This window comes from Acanthochromis polyacanthus, chromosome 1, assembly GCF_021347895.1.
Source record: "Acanthochromis polyacanthus isolate Apoly-LR-REF ecotype Palm Island chromosome 1, KAUST_Apoly_ChrSc, whole genome shotgun sequence".
In the NCBI taxonomy this organism is placed as follows: Eukaryota; Metazoa; Chordata; class Actinopteri; family Pomacentridae; genus Acanthochromis; species Acanthochromis polyacanthus.
The window spans coordinates 21,297,976-21,317,543 of record NC_067113.1 but is presented as its reverse complement, the minus strand read 5'-3'; the positions used below and the strand labels follow the sequence as shown (position 1 = coordinate 21,317,543).

At 40.1% G+C, this 19,568-nt stretch overlaps 1 protein-coding gene across 2 annotated transcripts in view; it reads left to right on the top strand.

Annotated features, from left to right (window-relative positions):
- The first annotated feature begins 2,437 nt into the window (after positions 1-2,437).
- The window catches only part of stac (SH3 and cysteine rich domain), a 38,459-nt gene continuing 21,328 nt past the window's right edge, over positions 2,438-19,568 (top strand). The window contains exons 1-4 of one of the 2 annotated variants that reach the window (XM_022197115.2): positions 2,439-2,962; positions 4,040-4,072; positions 5,637-5,970; positions 15,378-15,511. In XM_022197115.2, coding sequence (XP_022052807.1) covers positions 2,849-2,962; positions 4,040-4,072; positions 5,637-5,970; positions 15,378-15,511 — 615 coding nt within the window. In that variant the 5' untranslated portion in view covers positions 2,439-2,848. Of the gene's footprint in view, positions 2,963-4,039; positions 4,073-5,636; positions 5,971-15,377; positions 15,512-19,568 lie in introns of both variants that reach the window. The other variant, XM_022197124.2, reaches the window with a different exon arrangement.

The window sequence follows — 19,568 nt, the reverse complement described above, 5'->3', positions numbered from 1 at the left end:
ATTGCTCAACTTGAGATTGCCGTAATGAAACCTTTCATGGAATAATTAACCCCCATCGTTCCAGTCCTCTCTCCTATCCTCCTCCATCGCTCCGTCGTCCCCCCTCTCGCCTTGTCACGCCCTCCCTCCACTGTGACGGTCCAGCAGCTGAGAGAGGAAATTATAATGTTCTTTCCTCGTCTCGCTTTCGCAGTCAGCTCTCCGCTCTTGCTTCCTGGCACGACTGGTCATGCATTTGGTTCTTCCTGCTGACATGATTCACAGTAACCACACACACAGACACACCACATGGACATACATGCACAAATGCAACATTGACTCATGCTCCGGCTGACTAATTCAAGAGGGGAGGTGTTGTCTGGTGCTTTTTCCAGGTGGCGGGCAAATCGTGTGAAAGCTCAAGACCTCAGCTCATTTGCGGTCCGAGATGAGAGACTTTAGTTTATTTTAGACCACAAATGGGCTGAAGCGACACATTCTTGCTACACTGAGAAAACACAAGCATACCTTTTGGCAGGATGACTCTTACTGCTACGCTCAGACACTGTAAAGTCACACTTTTGATTAAGAGTAGTTGCTCTTTCTCACAGTGGATGAAATGCAGACACTGTTGGGAGCTTTATCTGCTTCTCTGGCAGTGATTCCAAAGTCTAGACAAGCTGTGGACAAATAACACCTTCTTCACACCTAAAGAAACACAATGTAAACAACCTGTGGCCCCAATTTAATCAGTGACATCCTGCAGATACAGATATATATAGTGTGTATGCCACTGCCCAGACATCACTTGGCATGCGTCTCTGCACTTGTGCTTTCTTTGATTTATTGCTACTTAATGCCTCCTCAGTTGTTGAATAAGCTTTTTGATGATGCTGTAAATTGTTTAGAGCTTGTACTTCATAAGAGGTGCTGCACTAACACATCCACAGGTTTTTTGGGAGTTTTTTTTTTTGGAGCTAATTTGTAATCTGACAACCTTGAAGCTACCCTTCAGAGGCACATTTTTGAGAACGTGGTTGAGTTTTAAGGGAGGGAATCCCGTCTGATCCTGAAAACCGAGCCGGATCGCCACTCCACGGGACTGTGCTGCTGTTTGCATTCCTGTCAGAGTGAGGAGGCTGCAGTCTGGCGCCTGCCTCCTTCGTCCTGCAATTTAACTTCAAGGACATCACATCACAAGGGAGCCTGGAGGGAGGCAGCGTGATGTATCACTACAGCAAGCATCACACCTATCCCATCTGAGGCGGGTGAGATGGCTCATATTTCACTGCAAAAAGCTGAAGCGTCATAATGTTGTTTATTTCCGAAATAATGGTTTATCAGTGTGTAAATATAGTTCATCTCAACAGATGGGCCTTTCGGGACTAATTCAATAATGGCTTGACATTTCAGGGAATGGAGTGTGTTTATTCACTTTATTACTGAGAGTTAGATGGAAAGACTCAAAGGTACTAAATGACTTCCTGAAGTTGGACAAATAGCTTCGTATGAAACTGAATTAACTTAAATTTTGTCTTTTTTCAGGCTAAAACACATGATACAACATGTTGATTTGTGAAATTTACTGTTATTACTGGTATTTACTGTTTCCAAAAGTCTTTATGCTAAGCTAAGCTAACTGCCTCTATGATACAGATTCATATCACAGACAAACATGATGGTAGTTGGCAATCTTTTTAATCTTATAGGAGCAACAAACTCACTCTAAAATCCAAAATATAAAAAATGTATTCGGATCACTGTGACTTTTCTCTCATGTTTGACATTCAGTGTACAGAATAATGTGTAAATAATACATTTTATGCATCATGTATGTAGAGATTGTGCATTTTTGTGTAAGAGTAGAAGCTGGTTTCATGTCAAGAACTTCTAACCTTTCAGTTTTTTAGTGGGGAACCATATTAGACATTAATTATTCTTCAAATTAGAGCATATCTTTAGATCATCTCAGGCTCAATAGAATAGAAGGAAATACTTTATTGATCCCCAAGGAAAAATTCTGTTGCAGAAGCAAGCCAAAAGAGCAAGGTGACCACCACTGCCACAATAGAAAAATATGAAATAAAATATAAATATCACCTAAAAATATACTAAGACACAAAATGCACAATAAAGTGTAAAAATACTAATATAAAAGTATATAGAATAGTATATTACTTCACTTGTGTGAGGAACATTCTCACAGTCAGTGTTTATTGGCCTAAACAAGGAAGATTGGCCCATTAAAAGACACATGTCCAAATAAAAAAGCTGACATATGTGCAGCCTAATCGTGCCATCACCTCAGTGAACATACGTCTATTAAGAAAAGTGGTGATTCCATTGGAGTACGTGGGTGTTTTTTTTTTCTTCTGTGACTGTGTTTTGCATCTAATAAATTGACAGGACAGAGTCACTGTGTCGTATTTCTTCTGCTCCTTCCCTCCCTCCCAGCTCTCCGCCCATCAGAGTAGGGTAACGGCAGTGCGAGGCGCACGGCGCACAGCGTGGACTTGGAGATGTCTTGGCAGCATTACGCACGACGCCTCGAGAAACGCTTCAGCCTTCCTCAGACGTGCAGGACACTGTGAAGCCGAACTGGAACGACTTTCAACTTTATTCGGTTTGGAAACCGCTTCTTTTTCTCTTTAAGACGTTTTTTTTCTTCTCATCTTTGTCCTCTCGGGTCTCCACTTCACAGCAGCAGCAGCAGCAGCAGCAGCGGATGACTTCTCTTATCCTCGGGTCATTGTGACTATTAGAGGAATGGAAACGATGTAAACAGCTCGGGGAGGGGAAACAAACTCTGTAGAGCAACAGTGTGTGTTTTTCCAAAAAGGAAAAGAGCGAGATCACAGAAAGAGAAAGTATGATCCCACCGGCCAACATGATTCAGGACGAAAGTGGGGGCAAAGAGGACGAACGGGACCAGAATGAGACACCCAAATCCCCGACAGCGAACGCCAGCCAGCAGGAAACCAAGGTAGGACTGCCCTGTTCTTATTTCTCATCCACCACACGGATTTACGTCGGTCTTAGGAATTTACGAATACAGCAGGGCAAACAAACTTTCATCAACATGTAATTAAAATCGACTCAACAAGGATCAGCTCCTAGAAAGAACAGTGTGAATTCTTTTTCCTAACACACTCAGACACTGATTCACCTTTAAAAAAAGCCTGAACCTGATTCAATTTGAGGAATATACTATAAAAACATAGCAGCAGCTGCGCAAATGGGACACAAAAACTTTCAGATAACCATTGAATCACTTTGTATTTCATAATAAAACCAGTACATATGCTCCTTACAAGTCCTATATAACTATATTAAAAGTATAATATTGTTTTTCTTTAGGGTAGAACACATGGGATGGGTTCAGCTCATATGGATTGTGGTATTTAAATGCAATATCATTGGATCAAATAGTATCTAAAGGTTGTTTAAAGCTCTTAGGCTGTAAACGGGTTCATGGTGTGGTAGAGAAAACAATACGGTCCTAATAATATGTGTATGTCTTTATAAATAAGTTGCACATGGTTTTATACTGGGCTGCTTGTGATAGAGACCCACCACTGCCTCTGGCTTTTCTTTTTTTTAACCAACTATGTGGGTCACATGTTGCCCAGACTAATACAATTAGCAGAACAATATTGGACTAGTCATTGTGGCAGTGAACGGCTGCAGCAGCTCTCCTCTTTTCTCTCTTGTCCTCAAAAGTCCCACAGAGGATAGAGGAAGCTCATATTATCTGAATAATCGTCAGCATGATCTGCTGTTGTTGCTCAAGTTTTCTCAGTTTCAGCTGAGAGAACATTTCAGCATGTGAACTCTTACTTTGGCACTCATCACTGGGCATTTTCAAGAGACTCCTGATGACTTTACATAATTTCAACGCCTCTGCCAAACAAACAAACAACTTCCAATATCTCAGGTAGAATTTTTTTTTTTTTAAAAAGGTGATTTTAGACGATGAGCAGAATCTGTTTCCCCGAGTAGGATGGACAAGTTTATTACTATTAAGTGAAGCTGTGTTTGTGTTTTTATTCCTCCTCTTAAGAATACTGTGAGGCCTGAACATCACAAGCGCAAGGTGAGCCTCCACTCTTGTGCAAACTGTAGATTTCCGTTCATCATAGTGGCACAGCTGCATGCACATGAGGATAAAAGTTGTCTCACGTTGTGCAACTTTTACTGCTTTTAAACGACGAAGCGAAGCCGGTGCCAAACAACGTCAGATCCATCATCACTCATGTTTTTGTTGTAGAGGGCATTCTGTTCCGAGCTGCATCGGTAACTGTATTTACTTACATAGATGGCTTTTGCAGTTTGTTTTGCAGTCCTCCGTCCCCAGCCCCCATTAACGCTCCCTGCTCTGTAATGGAACACAACTCTTATAGATTTGGTGCCATCGGACACAGCATGAGCTCTTCAATGCATGCACACGTTCCCTCACTGTGTTTTATTTACTAAGATTGTTTATTTTATGTCATTTTACACGCATAAAACCACAATGCAGTATAGGAGTATAAGAAATAAGTATCCTTTAAGATCACGTCATCTGTGCATAGCAAATTTAGAGGGAAAAATAGTTCATCGACCCAAATGTTTTGTGTAATAAGCACTTTTTTCTTTTCAGGATGTGCTACATTGATGCAGAGCTCTAATAGGTTGCAGGAGAATGTATTAGTGTTGTATGTTCATGTCAGTGTTAGTCTGTGCTTCCATTTGTGTGGGTGGTAATGGTAGAGAAAGGGTCCAGATTGATTGTTTCCAGAGTGACCCGTAGAATTGATTCATCCTCACCATACCGAAGCTGCAGTGATAAGCTCTCCAAACAATTTGCACAGGGATGTTCACCAAAATGACAAGTGCACAAACAACATATGCTTGTTTATTTGCATAATATTCCTGTAGTTTAGATCCGGGTTTGCAGAATCTGTTGATGGTAACTGTGCACTTTTTTAACAAAGACAGAAGAGGACTGATTAACCTTGAGAACTGAGCACAAAAAAAGTGTTTTCCTACCTGTTACAGCTGTAATGACAAGCCTGCACTGTGGGATGCGATCTTATGCATCATTAAAAATCTCTCTCTGCCGACCAAAAAGCATAATCTATTTGCTCAGTCAGAAACCTGCAGCCACACACCAACCAGGAACCAGAAACATAAAGTCACATTACAGCCGTTAGAGGTTCCTTATTATGTGTTTGAGGCCAGATTTAAGTGGGTTTCACTGAAGAGGAGGTGCGCGTTGAGAGGTTAAATGAGGAGTTGTCAGCATGGAGCATTATGAATAGTCTTACTGTAAAGGAGAAGCCTAATGAGATTGATGGAGGCTGCAGCCAGAAACGGCAGCGCAGTGTGTGAGAAATTGTGTTAAGGTAAAGCATCTGCCTAACTTGGAAATCACATTACTTTCCAAGTAGGGAACCTCGAAGGTTTTTCAGCGAGCAGTGATAAGTTGGCCTTTTTCATCAGCCACTGGACACTGAGATTTGCCTGAAGGTTTTAGACGGAACGCTTGTAATTTATTTAGGTTATTACACAAATTGATTTGCTTCACATCAGTTGCACTAAATGTTTTCTCCTCGAGCAGTCTGTCACCCCCCCCCCCCTTTGCTCCATTTTTCTTCAACTCTTTTCTTTTTTTTCAGCTGCAAAGACTCAAACGTTCGCTGTCCTTCAAGACCAAGAGCATCCGCAGCAAGAGTGCCGACAACTTCTTCCGAACGAGCAACGAAAACAAGACGGAGCTGCTTTCTGATGTGAGCAGCAGCACGGGCCATCTCTGCAACATCGGGATGGCCCCGCCACACACCACCAACCTGCCCATCCCTCCGGTGCCTCCGGCCATCCCCTGCGCTCCTCCTCCTACTTCCCGCTCGCAGTCGCGCAACCCGCTGCAGGTGGACTCGGCTGGACACTGCTTCATGGAGCACATCTTCAAGAAGCCCACGTTCTGTGATGTCTGCAACCACATGATTGTAGGTACGGTCACAACACCGCCCTGCTTCAGTAGTCATCACTACATCAAAGTACAGTATCACAGCATTGAGGTCAACTCTTCAGTAACGAAACCATGGCCTGGCCTGGCTGATTGTCCTGGCCGAGATTTGGCATTTTAACGATTATTATTGACTGATTATTGACAAATTGAATGCGCTACTTCAGGTCTGATGCAGCCACAGAAATATCTCTCAACCAGAGACTGCAAAAACTGAAAAAGAAACACAAACTTTTTGCCACAAACCAGGAAGTTAGCTCCTCTCACAGTGGCTAAGGCTATGCTAATGGCTAACAGCTAAGTTAGAAGGCAGCCACAGATTAACCTGAAACAGTCTGGAAAACAATAATTAATAATTCTTGAAAATATGAACCTTAGTGGGCAATAAAAGTGATAGAACAGTGAAAGATTAAGAAAATACAGAGGAACTGCAGATGTAGCTGCAGGAGACAAACTGATCAATCTTAGTCGATCGCATATAAATAGAGGAGAGCATCCTAATTTAATCACTCCTGTTTCCATTTGACGTATTCTCCTACAGTCACCCTTATATTACTTGATGTTGTAACATTACATGTAATGTATATTGGTTCTAAATATTGGTTATCGGCCATCTTGAGCACCAATAGTCGACATAAGTATCGGCCCTAAATAAACAATATCTGTCAATCTCTAATTAATGTATGCATATGATCTGGAGACAGCAGGACATGAGAAGTTGCAGTCTCTTAAAATGCCTTACGCTTGTTTGTTCATTCTAAGTACTTCACTGTTATCGACGGATAATAGTTTGCAAAGCACCGAAACGCTCCATGAGTATAGAAACACAGAAAGACAATCAGATGCCTGACAGTGAGCGTCCGACTCGAACTGCTGACTTGTGAATAAAGTTTCTCAATCCCTGTTCTTCACACACGGTCCCTCCATCTGTCTGCTGAGGTGTCAGACAGCCAACAACAGCCGTGCCAGGTCCTCTACCTGTTCTCCCCTCGCCAGATGTTCCGGTTTCTCTGGCTTCTCCCCTCCTTGTTAACCATCAGTACTGAGGGACTGCAGAGTCTTTGTATCTCAGGGCCTCTGCAGCGTGATAATGACAAGGGCTACCCGTGCCATCTGCTCTACAAGCCCCTGATATCACATTTGGTAGCAGATAAAAGACATCGGACTATTGGGAAGGTAGGCAGGTTGAAAAATGTGCATGTAATTGTGCACGTATAAACTGGAGTTACACCGCCATGTTATCAGCTCACCAGGAGTCTTCACTTTCATTTACACAACTGAAAGAAATTAAGTGTCTAAAATTTAATAATTCATGTAGAAATAAAAAAAAGAACAAAAAAGAAGTTTTCTTTCCCTGTGAGTTGAAATTCTTAGTTCAAGCTAAAACTCCCTTTTCCAACACAATTTAAATAAGCATGGCTTTCCACACTAAATTATGTATGAAAACATAAAAATTAAAACTGCTAATATTGTTATTTTAGAATTAATTGTATAAAATGACTATGTGCTTTTTCAAATTGGTCATTCCTTTAAAATCCACAGAGAATTTCCTCCAGAATCTGCAGTTCCCCCACTTTTAAGTGCCTACATGAGTGTTTGTTCTTTTGGTTTAGGCTCAACACTTTCAGAAGCATTGTTTGCAGCTGTAGCTGGCAGCAGCTTTCAGCCCAAAACTCACTTTATGTCACCCACAAAGCACCAAACAACAGAGGAGTGGCTGAATTGGCCCATATTTGCCCTATCAAATCCAGATATAGATGAAAATCTGCCAAGTTTGCATCTACATCTTGTTTCTGTTGCCCCAAAGTGACAAAAAATTGATTAATCTCGGTTTCATGTCAGTTTGTTTGACCTGCACATGTTATTTCCCACCTTGGTAGATTGAGCTCATATTCATAGCAGTTATTACCACTTTTCACCCATCACTTTAACTGTAGAAAAAAGTAGTAGTGTCATGATTAATGTGGTTTAGATTCTTTTCTACCGTAAAAAACATGAACTTCTCAGAGAAGCACAGGATTTATGAAAATGGTCACAAAGTAATTTACTATCTGCACAAACAGTTTTGAACGCAAAGGCACACAAATGAAACTGATTAGTCCACAGCCTAGAATTGTGCAGACTAACATTTCAACACTCTTCAAAGGGGAAAAACCAAAAACAGATGCAGAACTGTCATTGCACAATAGGTTGAAGAGGGCTCAGATCTATTAGATGATCAATCCAAAGGAAAAGTTGCCATATTTGTAGTACCAAACCCCCAACTTCATGCCAAAAACAAAACTAACAAAAAAAACATTCGTAAAGTTGCAGAGATAAAAGTCGAAAAAGTACATGTTGTGCTTTTTAATGGCGATAGGACACAGTAGTGCTGAAATGTTGGGATGTGAATTCTGTGGAGGTTAGCTAGAAGATCTGAGCTTTTTTTTTTTTACCACAGAAATATAACTTTGTTTGGGTTCATTACACCACAAAAGATTGCACAACATATTTATGATCATTGCTACTTAATAGTGGTCTGTTTATCTGCCTGGTTAGTAAGGCGCCCAGTAGCTGCAGCTCTGAATGGGCCTCAGGTGGGCTGCTGGTGATCAAAGAGTGATATCAGTCCTGCCTGGCTCTGATAGGTGCTGCGCCCTCTGGTCCACTCATGAAAAAAGATGCTGCCCTCATCTTCATTTGTCCTGCATTAATGAGAGCACAGTATGGTCACAAGAAGAGGGAATGGAGGATGGTTTTCTCAGTGTGTTTGTGTGTAATGCTGTGGTGTTGTCAAACTCAGACTCGGTGTCCCAGAGTCAAAGAGCAGCACACAGGAGGCAGAAGAAGAAACAGTGGTGAAGATGGAGGAGGATGGAGGACTTATGATCATATTGTAATTATTAAATCCTAACAGCCACTCACTGCAAATAGCTGCAGGGTTATGGAGATAGAATGGAGCAGTAGTTATTTTAGATTTGACACATTTTTACAGCAAACTAACCACACGTTTGTACACTTCTGTACATCAATTCCCACTTTTACACCTCTCGAGTACAAAACTGTCTTTGTAACTTTATTAATCCATGAGAACCCTGAGCTGTCAAAATCAAGAAGCAACATTTCTGCAGTTTCTGGATATTTTTTACTCACTGTACCCTAATTTTTCACTACAATATTACATCCTACCCCTCTATGGAAACAGTTATAATGAAAAATATGGAAACTTGGTTAAAATGCCATAAATCATAAAACTGAAATTTCTTTAAATATTTTACAAAAATGTTTAAAAAAAACAAACAAACCCTGGAATCATTATGTACAACATTACTGGAAAAAAAGGTGACTTCACATACTGTAGGTATTTAAGTACCTGCATTTTTATTTTGTTTCCATACTCTCCGTGTTGTGTGAACACAGCCTGCAGTTCAACTGAAAACTCCTTGAATTTTTGCAACTTCATTGTTGGTCACAGCTGAGCAATGAATTACTTCCTGGTTTTGCTGGGAGGTGTTGAATTTTTGTTTTCTTACAGATCATGGTTCACTTAAATAGTTGATTTTTGGCAATTTTCTTTAAACAAAACAACCAGAATTTTGATGAGATAAAAATATTCTTTATTATGTATGTTGCACATGAGATTTTTCCAAGATAACATGCTTCTCAAACCTACCAGCTGGTTTTGGGGTTCAGTGGGTTAAAATGAATAAATAAAATATGTACTCATTTAGTTCCAAGGATCAATTTTATAATCATTGTCACTGTTTTAAAAATAATAAGTGTTTAAATCTCTACATCTCTAGCTCTATTTATGAAACAACCTACACTGACAAATGCTCAATAGATGAAAACCAATCTTCTAAAAATACAAAAGGCAGACAGGACATAATAAACACCCACTTTCTTCCTACAGGAGAGTCCTTTATTATATAAAAGCCTGAACCAATTTAATGCATCATCCATAATCACAAAGGCTGAATTATATTATAGCTCTCCCTGACTCATTCATTAGATTTACTTGATAAATATTTAATAGAGCAACAACATGTTATTATTTTTCTGTAGATTTTCTTTTGTGTGAGGTGGTAGCTCATTTTCTCCTGTAGTTTGATGTGAATCAAACACACATAAACTCTTTTAATAGCATGACATTTAATGACGCTATGAGTTTCTGTCCTTTGAATGAAATAAGATTCAACAAGTGTCATTCTCTGGTTTGAGCAGTAACATCATTTTTATATTTAAACAGATAAAACAGCACTTTATTTTACTTATACCTTAACCAAGAATTGTTATTGTTCAACCACACTTTTCTGTATTTAGTCCAAGATTTCTCTTATTCTGTTCCACCTATTCTTTTTTCTCATTTGTTGTGTAGCCTAAATGCTTTGTGCAGCACTTTGCTTTTGTTCTGAACCAAAGTGTCTCTGTTGTGAGGTTCACAGCATATAAATTAGTTTCACTGGCACGCAGAAATGCTTTGATTGAGTAGGAGCTGATGCTGAGATTTTGATTGCAGGCTTCTTTGTGACTGAAATGTAATTTACAGAGTAGGGTTGCCTTCAGGTCGCACAAAACAAATCATGGAAGTTTATAATTGGCATACAGTATGTGAGATATATGCAGATGAAATACGCAGAAACTTAAGCTGGTATTGAAAAATATCACTGTCAGTCAACTTTGAAGGATGAAACATTAAAGTTTCATTAAAAATCCCTTAAATAACTTAAATTCTTGGGATTAACGAGACAAGCAATGAGTAATGGGAGAAATCTCACTGGATTATTTCTACAAATCTGCTCTGAAACTCCCTAAATACGTATGACAGGTTTGGATGAAACCAGTAAGAAATTAATCTTGGGATCAGAGGTCAAGGTCAGGCAGAAGACAGATGCTGCTGTGGTCCTATATGACGCTTTCCTCCTCCTCCTCCCTGCATAAAACACTGTGTGGTATCAGTGTTGTTTAATGTATTTTATTACTAATCCCAGTGACACACTATATGTCACCACATATGTGTGTTTTCTCTCTTTTTGGTCTCGCAGGGTGCAGCCACTGTGTGTTGTGACAACCTTGCACTTCCACTGATCCTGCATTTATCCACTTTAGTGTTGAGTTTTGCAGCTGGTGCCGTTTGCAAGGTCTTCAAAATAAAAGTCCCTCACACCTGTTTTTAAATGTCAGGTAAAATGTCAGCTGATAAAAGTCATGAAAATTTGAAGCAAGTGAACATTTGGAGATAGAAAGATGTGAATATTTTTTGGGCTTTGGCTCAAAATGAGTCTGGTCCAGTACTTTGGAGTGTAGTAACAGCTTCTGAATGGCCAGCTATGATATTTGAACAATTGTGTTCCCCAGAAGATGAATCCTGCAGACTTTGGGGATCCTCGGACAGTATTTGCTTTGCCTCTGCATGCTAGCACAGACTTGTTCAGATACATCCTGAAATAAATACACAAACAAACCCACAGTGGTAATGCTAACAGATGCGCTGAAACTAGTCGACCCTCTGAACTTTCACGAGTCTGTGGCAAATGAACAGACTGCTCCTCCTCCTCTTTATTCCAATTTATACCTAAAAACAGTTTATGTGACATCTGTAGCCTCTATAGCTAATTTCAGAACATCCCTCATAGCAGATGAAGGCATGAAAAAATAAAACAGCAACTCTCCATCTGTAGCCTGGAATTAAGCTTTTTTTAGTGGTATATAATGAAATGACTGTACAGGAAGAACTAACCAAAGCCTACAACTAAACAAACAGAGCTGTCAGGTCATTGTGTTTGAGGAGCTTAAGAAGAAGAGGAGATGGAGGGGTTATTGTCACCGTGAAGGTTATTGACACGGGAGATCAGGAGGCATGAAGCGGCTTAATGGATCAATTTGTGGCTATTGCAAGGAGCGTGTGAGAAAAGAGGATATGGACGGCGAAAGAGGGTAGACATAGACGGAAATCTGGATGGAAATCTTCTACTATAGTGTAAATAGCAGAGTAGCCAAGAAAGTGCAAATATCAGAGAGTGCAGCATTGTCACACACATTTGTGTTACATTTAAGCCTCGCAGGAAAAGGCACCTGAAAACACACACACTAACATCAATAGCAAAGGAGGCTGACAATGCCAGCTTCTTAGTTAACACAAATGCATCTCATTTTCCCTCTTGTTGGAGTGTATCACCTCACACAAGCCAATCAGCAACAAAAGAACTTCATCAGACCGAATGAAACTCGAACTCCTGTGGGTCAAGGTTGATCCATTTGAAAGCTTCAAAATGTGGGGGGAAAATTTTTTTTCACAATGAAACTTCTGATGTCCACATTTCCAAAATTTTGGGGAAATTTTTGAGCATTTTTTGGCGGAAAAAAAGAAATGTTAAAATGTTTCTTAAGAACGTTCACAAAGGTTTTTTTTGTGAATGTTCTTATAGAAAATATTCTCTCTCTCTCTCTCTCTATATATATATATATATATATATATATAATACACACACACACACACACACACACACACACACACACACACACACACACACACACACTATATTGCCAAAAGTATTCGCTCACCCATCCAAATAATCAGAATCAGGTGTTCCAATCACTTCCATGGCCACAGGTGTATAAAATCAAGTACCTAGGCATGCAATTAATGAAAGAATGGGTCACTCTCAGGAGCTCAGTGAATTCCAGCGTGAAACTGTGATAGGTTGCCACCTGTGCGACAAATCCAGTCGTGACATTTCCTCACTCCTAAAGTGTGTGGGAACGACAGCAACTCAGCCACCAAGTGGTAGGCCACGTAAACGGACGGAGTGGGGTCAGTAGATGCTGAGGCGCATAGTACCAAGAGGTCGCCAACTTTCTGTAGAGTCAATCGCTACAGACCTTCAAACTTCATGTGACTGACCTAAAAATCGGTCAGACTCATCGCCCTGTTGCTGCTGTTGTGGTGATCTGTGGCTGACTGACGGTGAAGAGTTCAAGCCAGGATCCCCTTGCTCTCAGTTTCCGTCTCAGTACTAACTCCACTCCAGCTCTGTGTCGCGTGGCTCAGCCAAGCAACACAAAAGCTTTAAATGGGGATACAGATCCAGTTTTCCAGCCATCGCAGAGTTTCAAGTTCCTGTCACCGCTGCCAGATCCAGATAGCTGCGACACCAGTTCACATTACAGCACGTGAAGAGGGAGCAGACATTTTTTCATTCCTCCTCTTGTTGGCTTGGTAAACTTACACATGAGGGAGCTTTGTACACAGTATCTTGTATTTGCGGTCTTGTTCGGGGATCAGGTGTTTCTGCTTGGTTTCATATTTACCGTACAGGATTACCTCTGCTTGCTGACCCTCCTCAGCCCGCTTGTCAAACCGAACACGATGCATTTTTTGAGGATAATCTGGACTGAAATTCCGACCGTTTGCACAGTGGCGCTACATGATGGATTTTTAAAAAATGCACACAGTTCACAGCATTTCAGTGATGGGTTGGACAGATCCTCTTATTACCCCTCTGTACTCTCCACTAAAGTAGATCGATAGTGCTTTTGGCATGTCCGCATTTTCACTCGAACACGAAGAGCCTGAGCAGAGCACGTGCTTATTGATTAATCAATAAAGGACTGGAGGTGCATAGCTGTTAGACTACAACTAATAACATCACTGGAACTTGGTAACAATGTTCTCCCAGTGTTAATGTGAGGGAGCTTTCAAAAGAAGCTGTTTGTTCTGGGTGATTTCTTGCATGTTATGTGCAGCAAATTATGGTTTAGATGTCGTGTGTCTACTTGGAGACAGCTACACCAATCAGCCACGGCATTAAAACCCGTTGCTGAACATTGCTCTGACCTGTTGGGTCATTGAATCAGGACCTCAGGGGGTGTCTTGTTGTGTCTGGCACTTTGATGTTGGCAGTGGGTCCTGTGGGTTGCAGGGTGGGGCGTCAGTGGATCATACGTGTTCCACTGCATCATGTGGATACTCAGTCAGATTGAGATCTCAAGGGGGTTTTATGGCTTTTCAGTGCTTTGGGCTCTTTGTCGTGTTGTTCCTGAGCAGTTTTTGCAGCCATTGAGGGAGGACACTAGTGCAGAATGTTAAGGTGGGTGGTATGCGTCAAAGTAACATCCACACAAATTCCAGGACCCAACGTTTCTCAGCAGAACATTGCATCGTAATGAGATGATCAATCTCACTTTATTCGCCTGTCAGGGGTTTTAATGTTGTGGCTGATCTCGTTTTTATTTTCTGTGCCTACATTTATCACTGGACAAGTTCTCTGAAAACCAACAGAATATAATTTTCACATTTTCACGCATTTGGCCTCATACCAGGAGATTGCACAGAGGTAAATAACAGCTTGCTATCAGCTCAACTAGTGAATCTCCATCAGCAGTTCTAACTATTATATAAACTCTTTTTGTTGCACGATATGTAAAATCTGAAGACTGGCTGTGGCCATGCTACTCATTTTAAGAATACACAATCTCAGTGGAGCAGAGACAATAACCTCTCCTGGGGGCACTTAGGCTCAGAGAACAGGCAAATATTGGAGCATTTGGAGGGTTATATGAACATTTTCTCAGCCAGTTTTCAGGACTTTCTCTCTGTCCTGGGCTTGGTGGCCTTTTAAATCTTAAAAAGTGAGATTGTCTTTCCAGCCTACTGCACCTTCATTCATACCTGCTTGTTCATCTCTTACCTTTGATATCTTTGCATCTGTCCCAGCTCAGTGATTTTTATTCAGAACTGTGCTGCAGTGATACCATCAGTTATCGTGAGCTTTATTCTCTGACACCTTTACAGTCTCTTGACTCCTTGACGCCTAAACAAGGCGATCTTTCTGCTTTTTGTTTCTCCATCTATCTTTCTGTCTCTGTCTGCTTCTCATTCACACACCTAAATGCACAAATACACACACACACACACACACTCTAAATGACAGTGCTTGCAATGTTGCATAACTTTGGCCCACAAATGAGTCCGACTAATCTTCATTTATTTCAGCAACTGTGAGTCACATAATAATAAGTGAGAGCGAGCTGCACACAGACACCAGTTAGAAATGGTTTCACATGCTGGAGACAGAACTGGCTCAGGTACAGTCAGTCTGGTAAAAAGGGTTTTTGCAGAAGTCCACATCATGAGCTGGATTTGGTAAATTGTGTCCCTGTTAAAACGTTCCACATGTCATTTCACAGGTTTTTCCCAGTGCATGCCGGGACGTCTTCCAGAAGCGCTGGCTAGGAATAAACGCGTTAAGACAATGAATAAATGATTGTGCTGTGATCTGAGCAATATTTTCCACTTGCCTTTCTGTTCTGTGTGTGATTTGCTCCTCACTTACGAACATCACCGGATTCCAATTCCTGACATGACAGATTTGAACCTGTTACCTCTTTTTTCTGTGTGTGTGTGTATCAGGTACAACAGCCAAACACGTGGTGTTCCTGGCAGGAAACACAGCGAAGCATGGCCTCCGCTGCAAAGCCTGCAAGATGAGCCTCCACCACAAATGCGAGAACGGAGTCGGGCAGCAGCGCTGTATGGGAAAACTGGTGAGCTGCATGACACAGAAGGCAGGATTTAGACAGTAGATTCTTCACTTTGCTCTTAACAGTTTGGGGGACTCTGAGTCTCAGGAATATAATTACTGATGTCATTATGATAGCAACCAAAACAGAGAGAGTTGGCTGTCTGACCGTTTCCCACCAGAATGTGCTTATTCAGAAATCACACTCTATGTGTGAGTGTGTTGGTACATCTGTGGCCACCATCCATCCTCGTCATCGTCCTCATCATCGATCTATCACCACTCTGTCTGTGTTAGATAATAGTAATGCAGCTCTCCATGTGCAAAAAATGCTGACCTCCTCCTCACCTCCCTCAAATTCTGCTGTGCTGCCATCAGCATAAACCATTAAATCAGGATACATGCGATTGGCCTCCAGCAAGTTTATAACCACTATTAAAAAGCCACATATGGCAGATTAATGACATGTTTGACATTCACCGTGTCAGTCTTGATGTCTGTTTTTAAGCATGAAAGTCAAGCCTTGGTCTTTTATGGCGCTGAAAGGAGCAGATCAATTATCACATTGTGAATAAATTAGCTGCAGCTTTTATATCAATGGAAGTAATGGATTGTGAAAAGTTTTAAGCATATAAACAATGGGAAAGTTGGCAATATTGATTGGTGATAATTACACTGAATAAATAATAATATGGCCCTGACATATTCTGTTGATACCAGTCTTTTCACTTCTCGGGGCTACCCAGTGGACTGACTGAAACACTTTTTAAATCTCTTTCTCAAATGCTGTTTTTAGCAGAGCGCAAAAATATGAATTCTTCTGAAGAAAGATTGTCTGAAAATGTGTAAATGATCATTCCTATTCAGTCTCATCCTCTTCTTTATCTTCAAGGGTTTGACTTCTGCTTTTGTAGTGTGTTCGAAGCGTGCTTCATCATTAAGGGATGAGAATAGAGTCGCAGGATTTTATTCTTAATTACCCTTTTAAAAACTGCACTAGAACCTTTTGGTCAACCTTAAGTCAACTTGATTTTCTTAACTTTTTTCTTTAGTTTTTAGAAAAGCTGCAACATTTCATGCAAATTTGTAGACGGGGTGGCAATGACTGTTCTTGCAATTTTGTGCACTTATCTGAAGTATCTGGAATGCACCTGTGATGTCTCTTCAGTGCTTTAATTTCAGTACTTGGGCTGTTTCATATGAGCACTCTCTCTACTACTACTACTACTACTAAAAAACACTCTGGCAGCAAACAAAACAAAAGAAAAACTGTGAAATGTTGAAAATATTTTTATATGAACATCATAATTTCCTAATTTTAAATATACATTTTGTAGCCTTTTTTGCATTGTATCATGTTTATTTTTTGGGCTTTTTAATGTTTATTGGATGATATTTACATGTGAAAACAGTTAAATTACCTACATATCGATACATATGTATCATGTCAAAAAAAATGCATTTTAACAGAGCATCAGTGTTGTTAGATATTTTATACCTATGAAAACACAATTATTTTACATTTTGTTGTGGAAAACTATAATCTTATAAGATATCTTTCATTTAGCAAACAAATCTATCTAAAACTAAACAACCAATGTTTCTTTTTCTCTAAATTGTCTCACATTCTTTATTTTTTTAATATTCATGGTACAAAATATAAACATAATAGTTTACTCTATTAAATAAAAAGGAAACATTTGTGAAGTTTCGATAAATTTCAGAATGTATCTTAACAGTATTTTGATGTCAAAAAATTGAATTTTTTTTAAAAAACTTTGGAAGTTTTATGGTTTTTCAGTGACAAATTTAAAATTTTATATTACATTTGATGTTTAAATTCACAGTCCAATAGAATTAGTCTGTCGACATTACTGTGTAAATGAAAAATAAAGGAAAAATCTTTCAGGAAAGGAAACATGCTATAAAAGCACATTTCTTTTACATTGTAGGAGAGTTTGTCTAAGAGTAGGAACATTATTAGCCCGTATTTTAGTGTTATTACATTGCAGATTCGAAGTAACTTAAAAATAACAACCTAAGATTTCAACCCTGGTTGCTGTCATTTTCCAAACATTGTTTCCCTGATAGAGGGCGTTCCTCCCTGAAACACACTCTCGTGGTTTTGTCGCTGTAATTGTGTGATAACAGTTCTGACTGGGAGCTTTGGCATGATTCTAAATCTTTATCATCATCTGTGGACTGCATCAAAATGACACCCTTTGGTTGGGGAGTGGGTCTGCCAGGGTGGTCTGGGTGTTTTTACTGGGGAGGGTTTGGCCATTATAGTAAAAACAACTGCCAAGAAACATTTTCACTTGTGTAGTGGTCCAGCAAACTGACAGACAAGACTGAACTGGGACTCTTTAGTCATTCACTCACATCCCACACCGAGGAGACACAGACCAGAGGTCACGTTTTGTGTCATTTTCAACCTCTCCTACCTCGTTCTTTCACAGTATTTGACTACACTTTAGTTAAAGAAATCTGGAATTAAATAAAGCTAATAAACGTCATATAAAACGGAACAGTACAGGCCGTCTTCCTCCTTCCCCTTTGTGACATCTTTCCACTAGATGCCTGAGGGATGAGGCCCGGAGATATGATCGGCTCTCAGGAGTGGAAAATGAGGTTGAGAGGTCAAGCATAAAAAGGGAAGTTTCCCCAGCGGAGTACAGCTCTAAATTCAGCTAACTCTAAACTTGGACACTTCTGCAGCCATGCTTGTTTCTCTTGGCCTGAGAACCCTTCAGAGGAAAGCAATTTACCTCATCGAATGAGTCTTTATTAAACATGAAATCATTTTTTCAGTAAGTTTCTGAACCTCCTCATACAGTGATAATGACTCCTTAACAACTGCAGTTGAGAAATCACTAATATAACCCAATTACACCTGAATTCTTCACTTCAGTTTCACCTACAACACAGTTAATATTGCTTTAGTCACTTTATAGTAATAGGACTTGTTAGGTTTTCAAAACATCCACAGCATTTTGCAGCTACAGTGCGCCACACAGTTTTTGTTTACAATTCGAATACAACTGACATTTCCAGCGGACTGTCCAGTTTGCATCAAATCTGATTAATAATCAATATGTGACAATAAATCTGTGAGTCACTGCTTCAACCTGAGCTAACAGAACAGCAACGGTGCACATATCACATATTGCACAAGACCTGCTGCAATTTAAGAGTGATTTGACAGATTCAGAACGTTACTCACGGTAAATACAGTGATTCACTCATCAACTTTTGATGAGCGGCGCTCGTTGCAAATATAAATAATACGTTTCCTGCACAAAACAGACTGCAACTCCTTCAGGTCACTTGTTCACAGCTTCATCCAGATGTTTTCTCCAGCTTTTTGTGTTTCCTCGGTGCTAACAGCCAGACGAATCACTGCTTTTGTCAAAATGTGTTTGGCCTCTAAAAGAGACAAGATCAGTGAATGCATTTGCTTTGTGTACAATCATAGGAAGTCTTCCCGGCTTTAGATGAGTTTCTACTAAGCTGTGAAATTATCTCAGAGCTCACGACCTCTTAAAATTGGTAACAGGAAAACAGATTTATCAGGATGGATTCCTGCTGGAGGTGAAGAACATGTTAATTATGTACAATAGTAATTAAGTTACTGATCTCCCAGATAAGCAAACAAATTGGTGCCCACAGCCACGACAAATGAATAGGACTGTATAAATTAATGGATATCATTGATTAGTTTGTGTTCAGGGAAGCATTGAATTCTCAGAAACAGAAATAATTTATTTCAAAAGAAAAAACCCAAAAACACAACAACACACAGCTATAACAACCTATTCACTGATGTTTTTCTCATTTCTTGCCCTTCCTTAATGTGGCTTTTTGCTGTACTTAGTTGTAACTTTGCTGAGGAGGGGTCCCAACCCTGATCTTATACAACCATACTGTGCTTTTATTATGTTTTAAAGGAAACTTATTTTCTCCCCCTAGAAGGTGTGATGTTGTAGGAAAGATTTTCAGTTTGAAAGAGTCACAAACTCTGAAACTGCAGGGGAGGGGAAGGTTTTAAGGATTCGTCCACCATGTTGGACCTTTATTCTTAG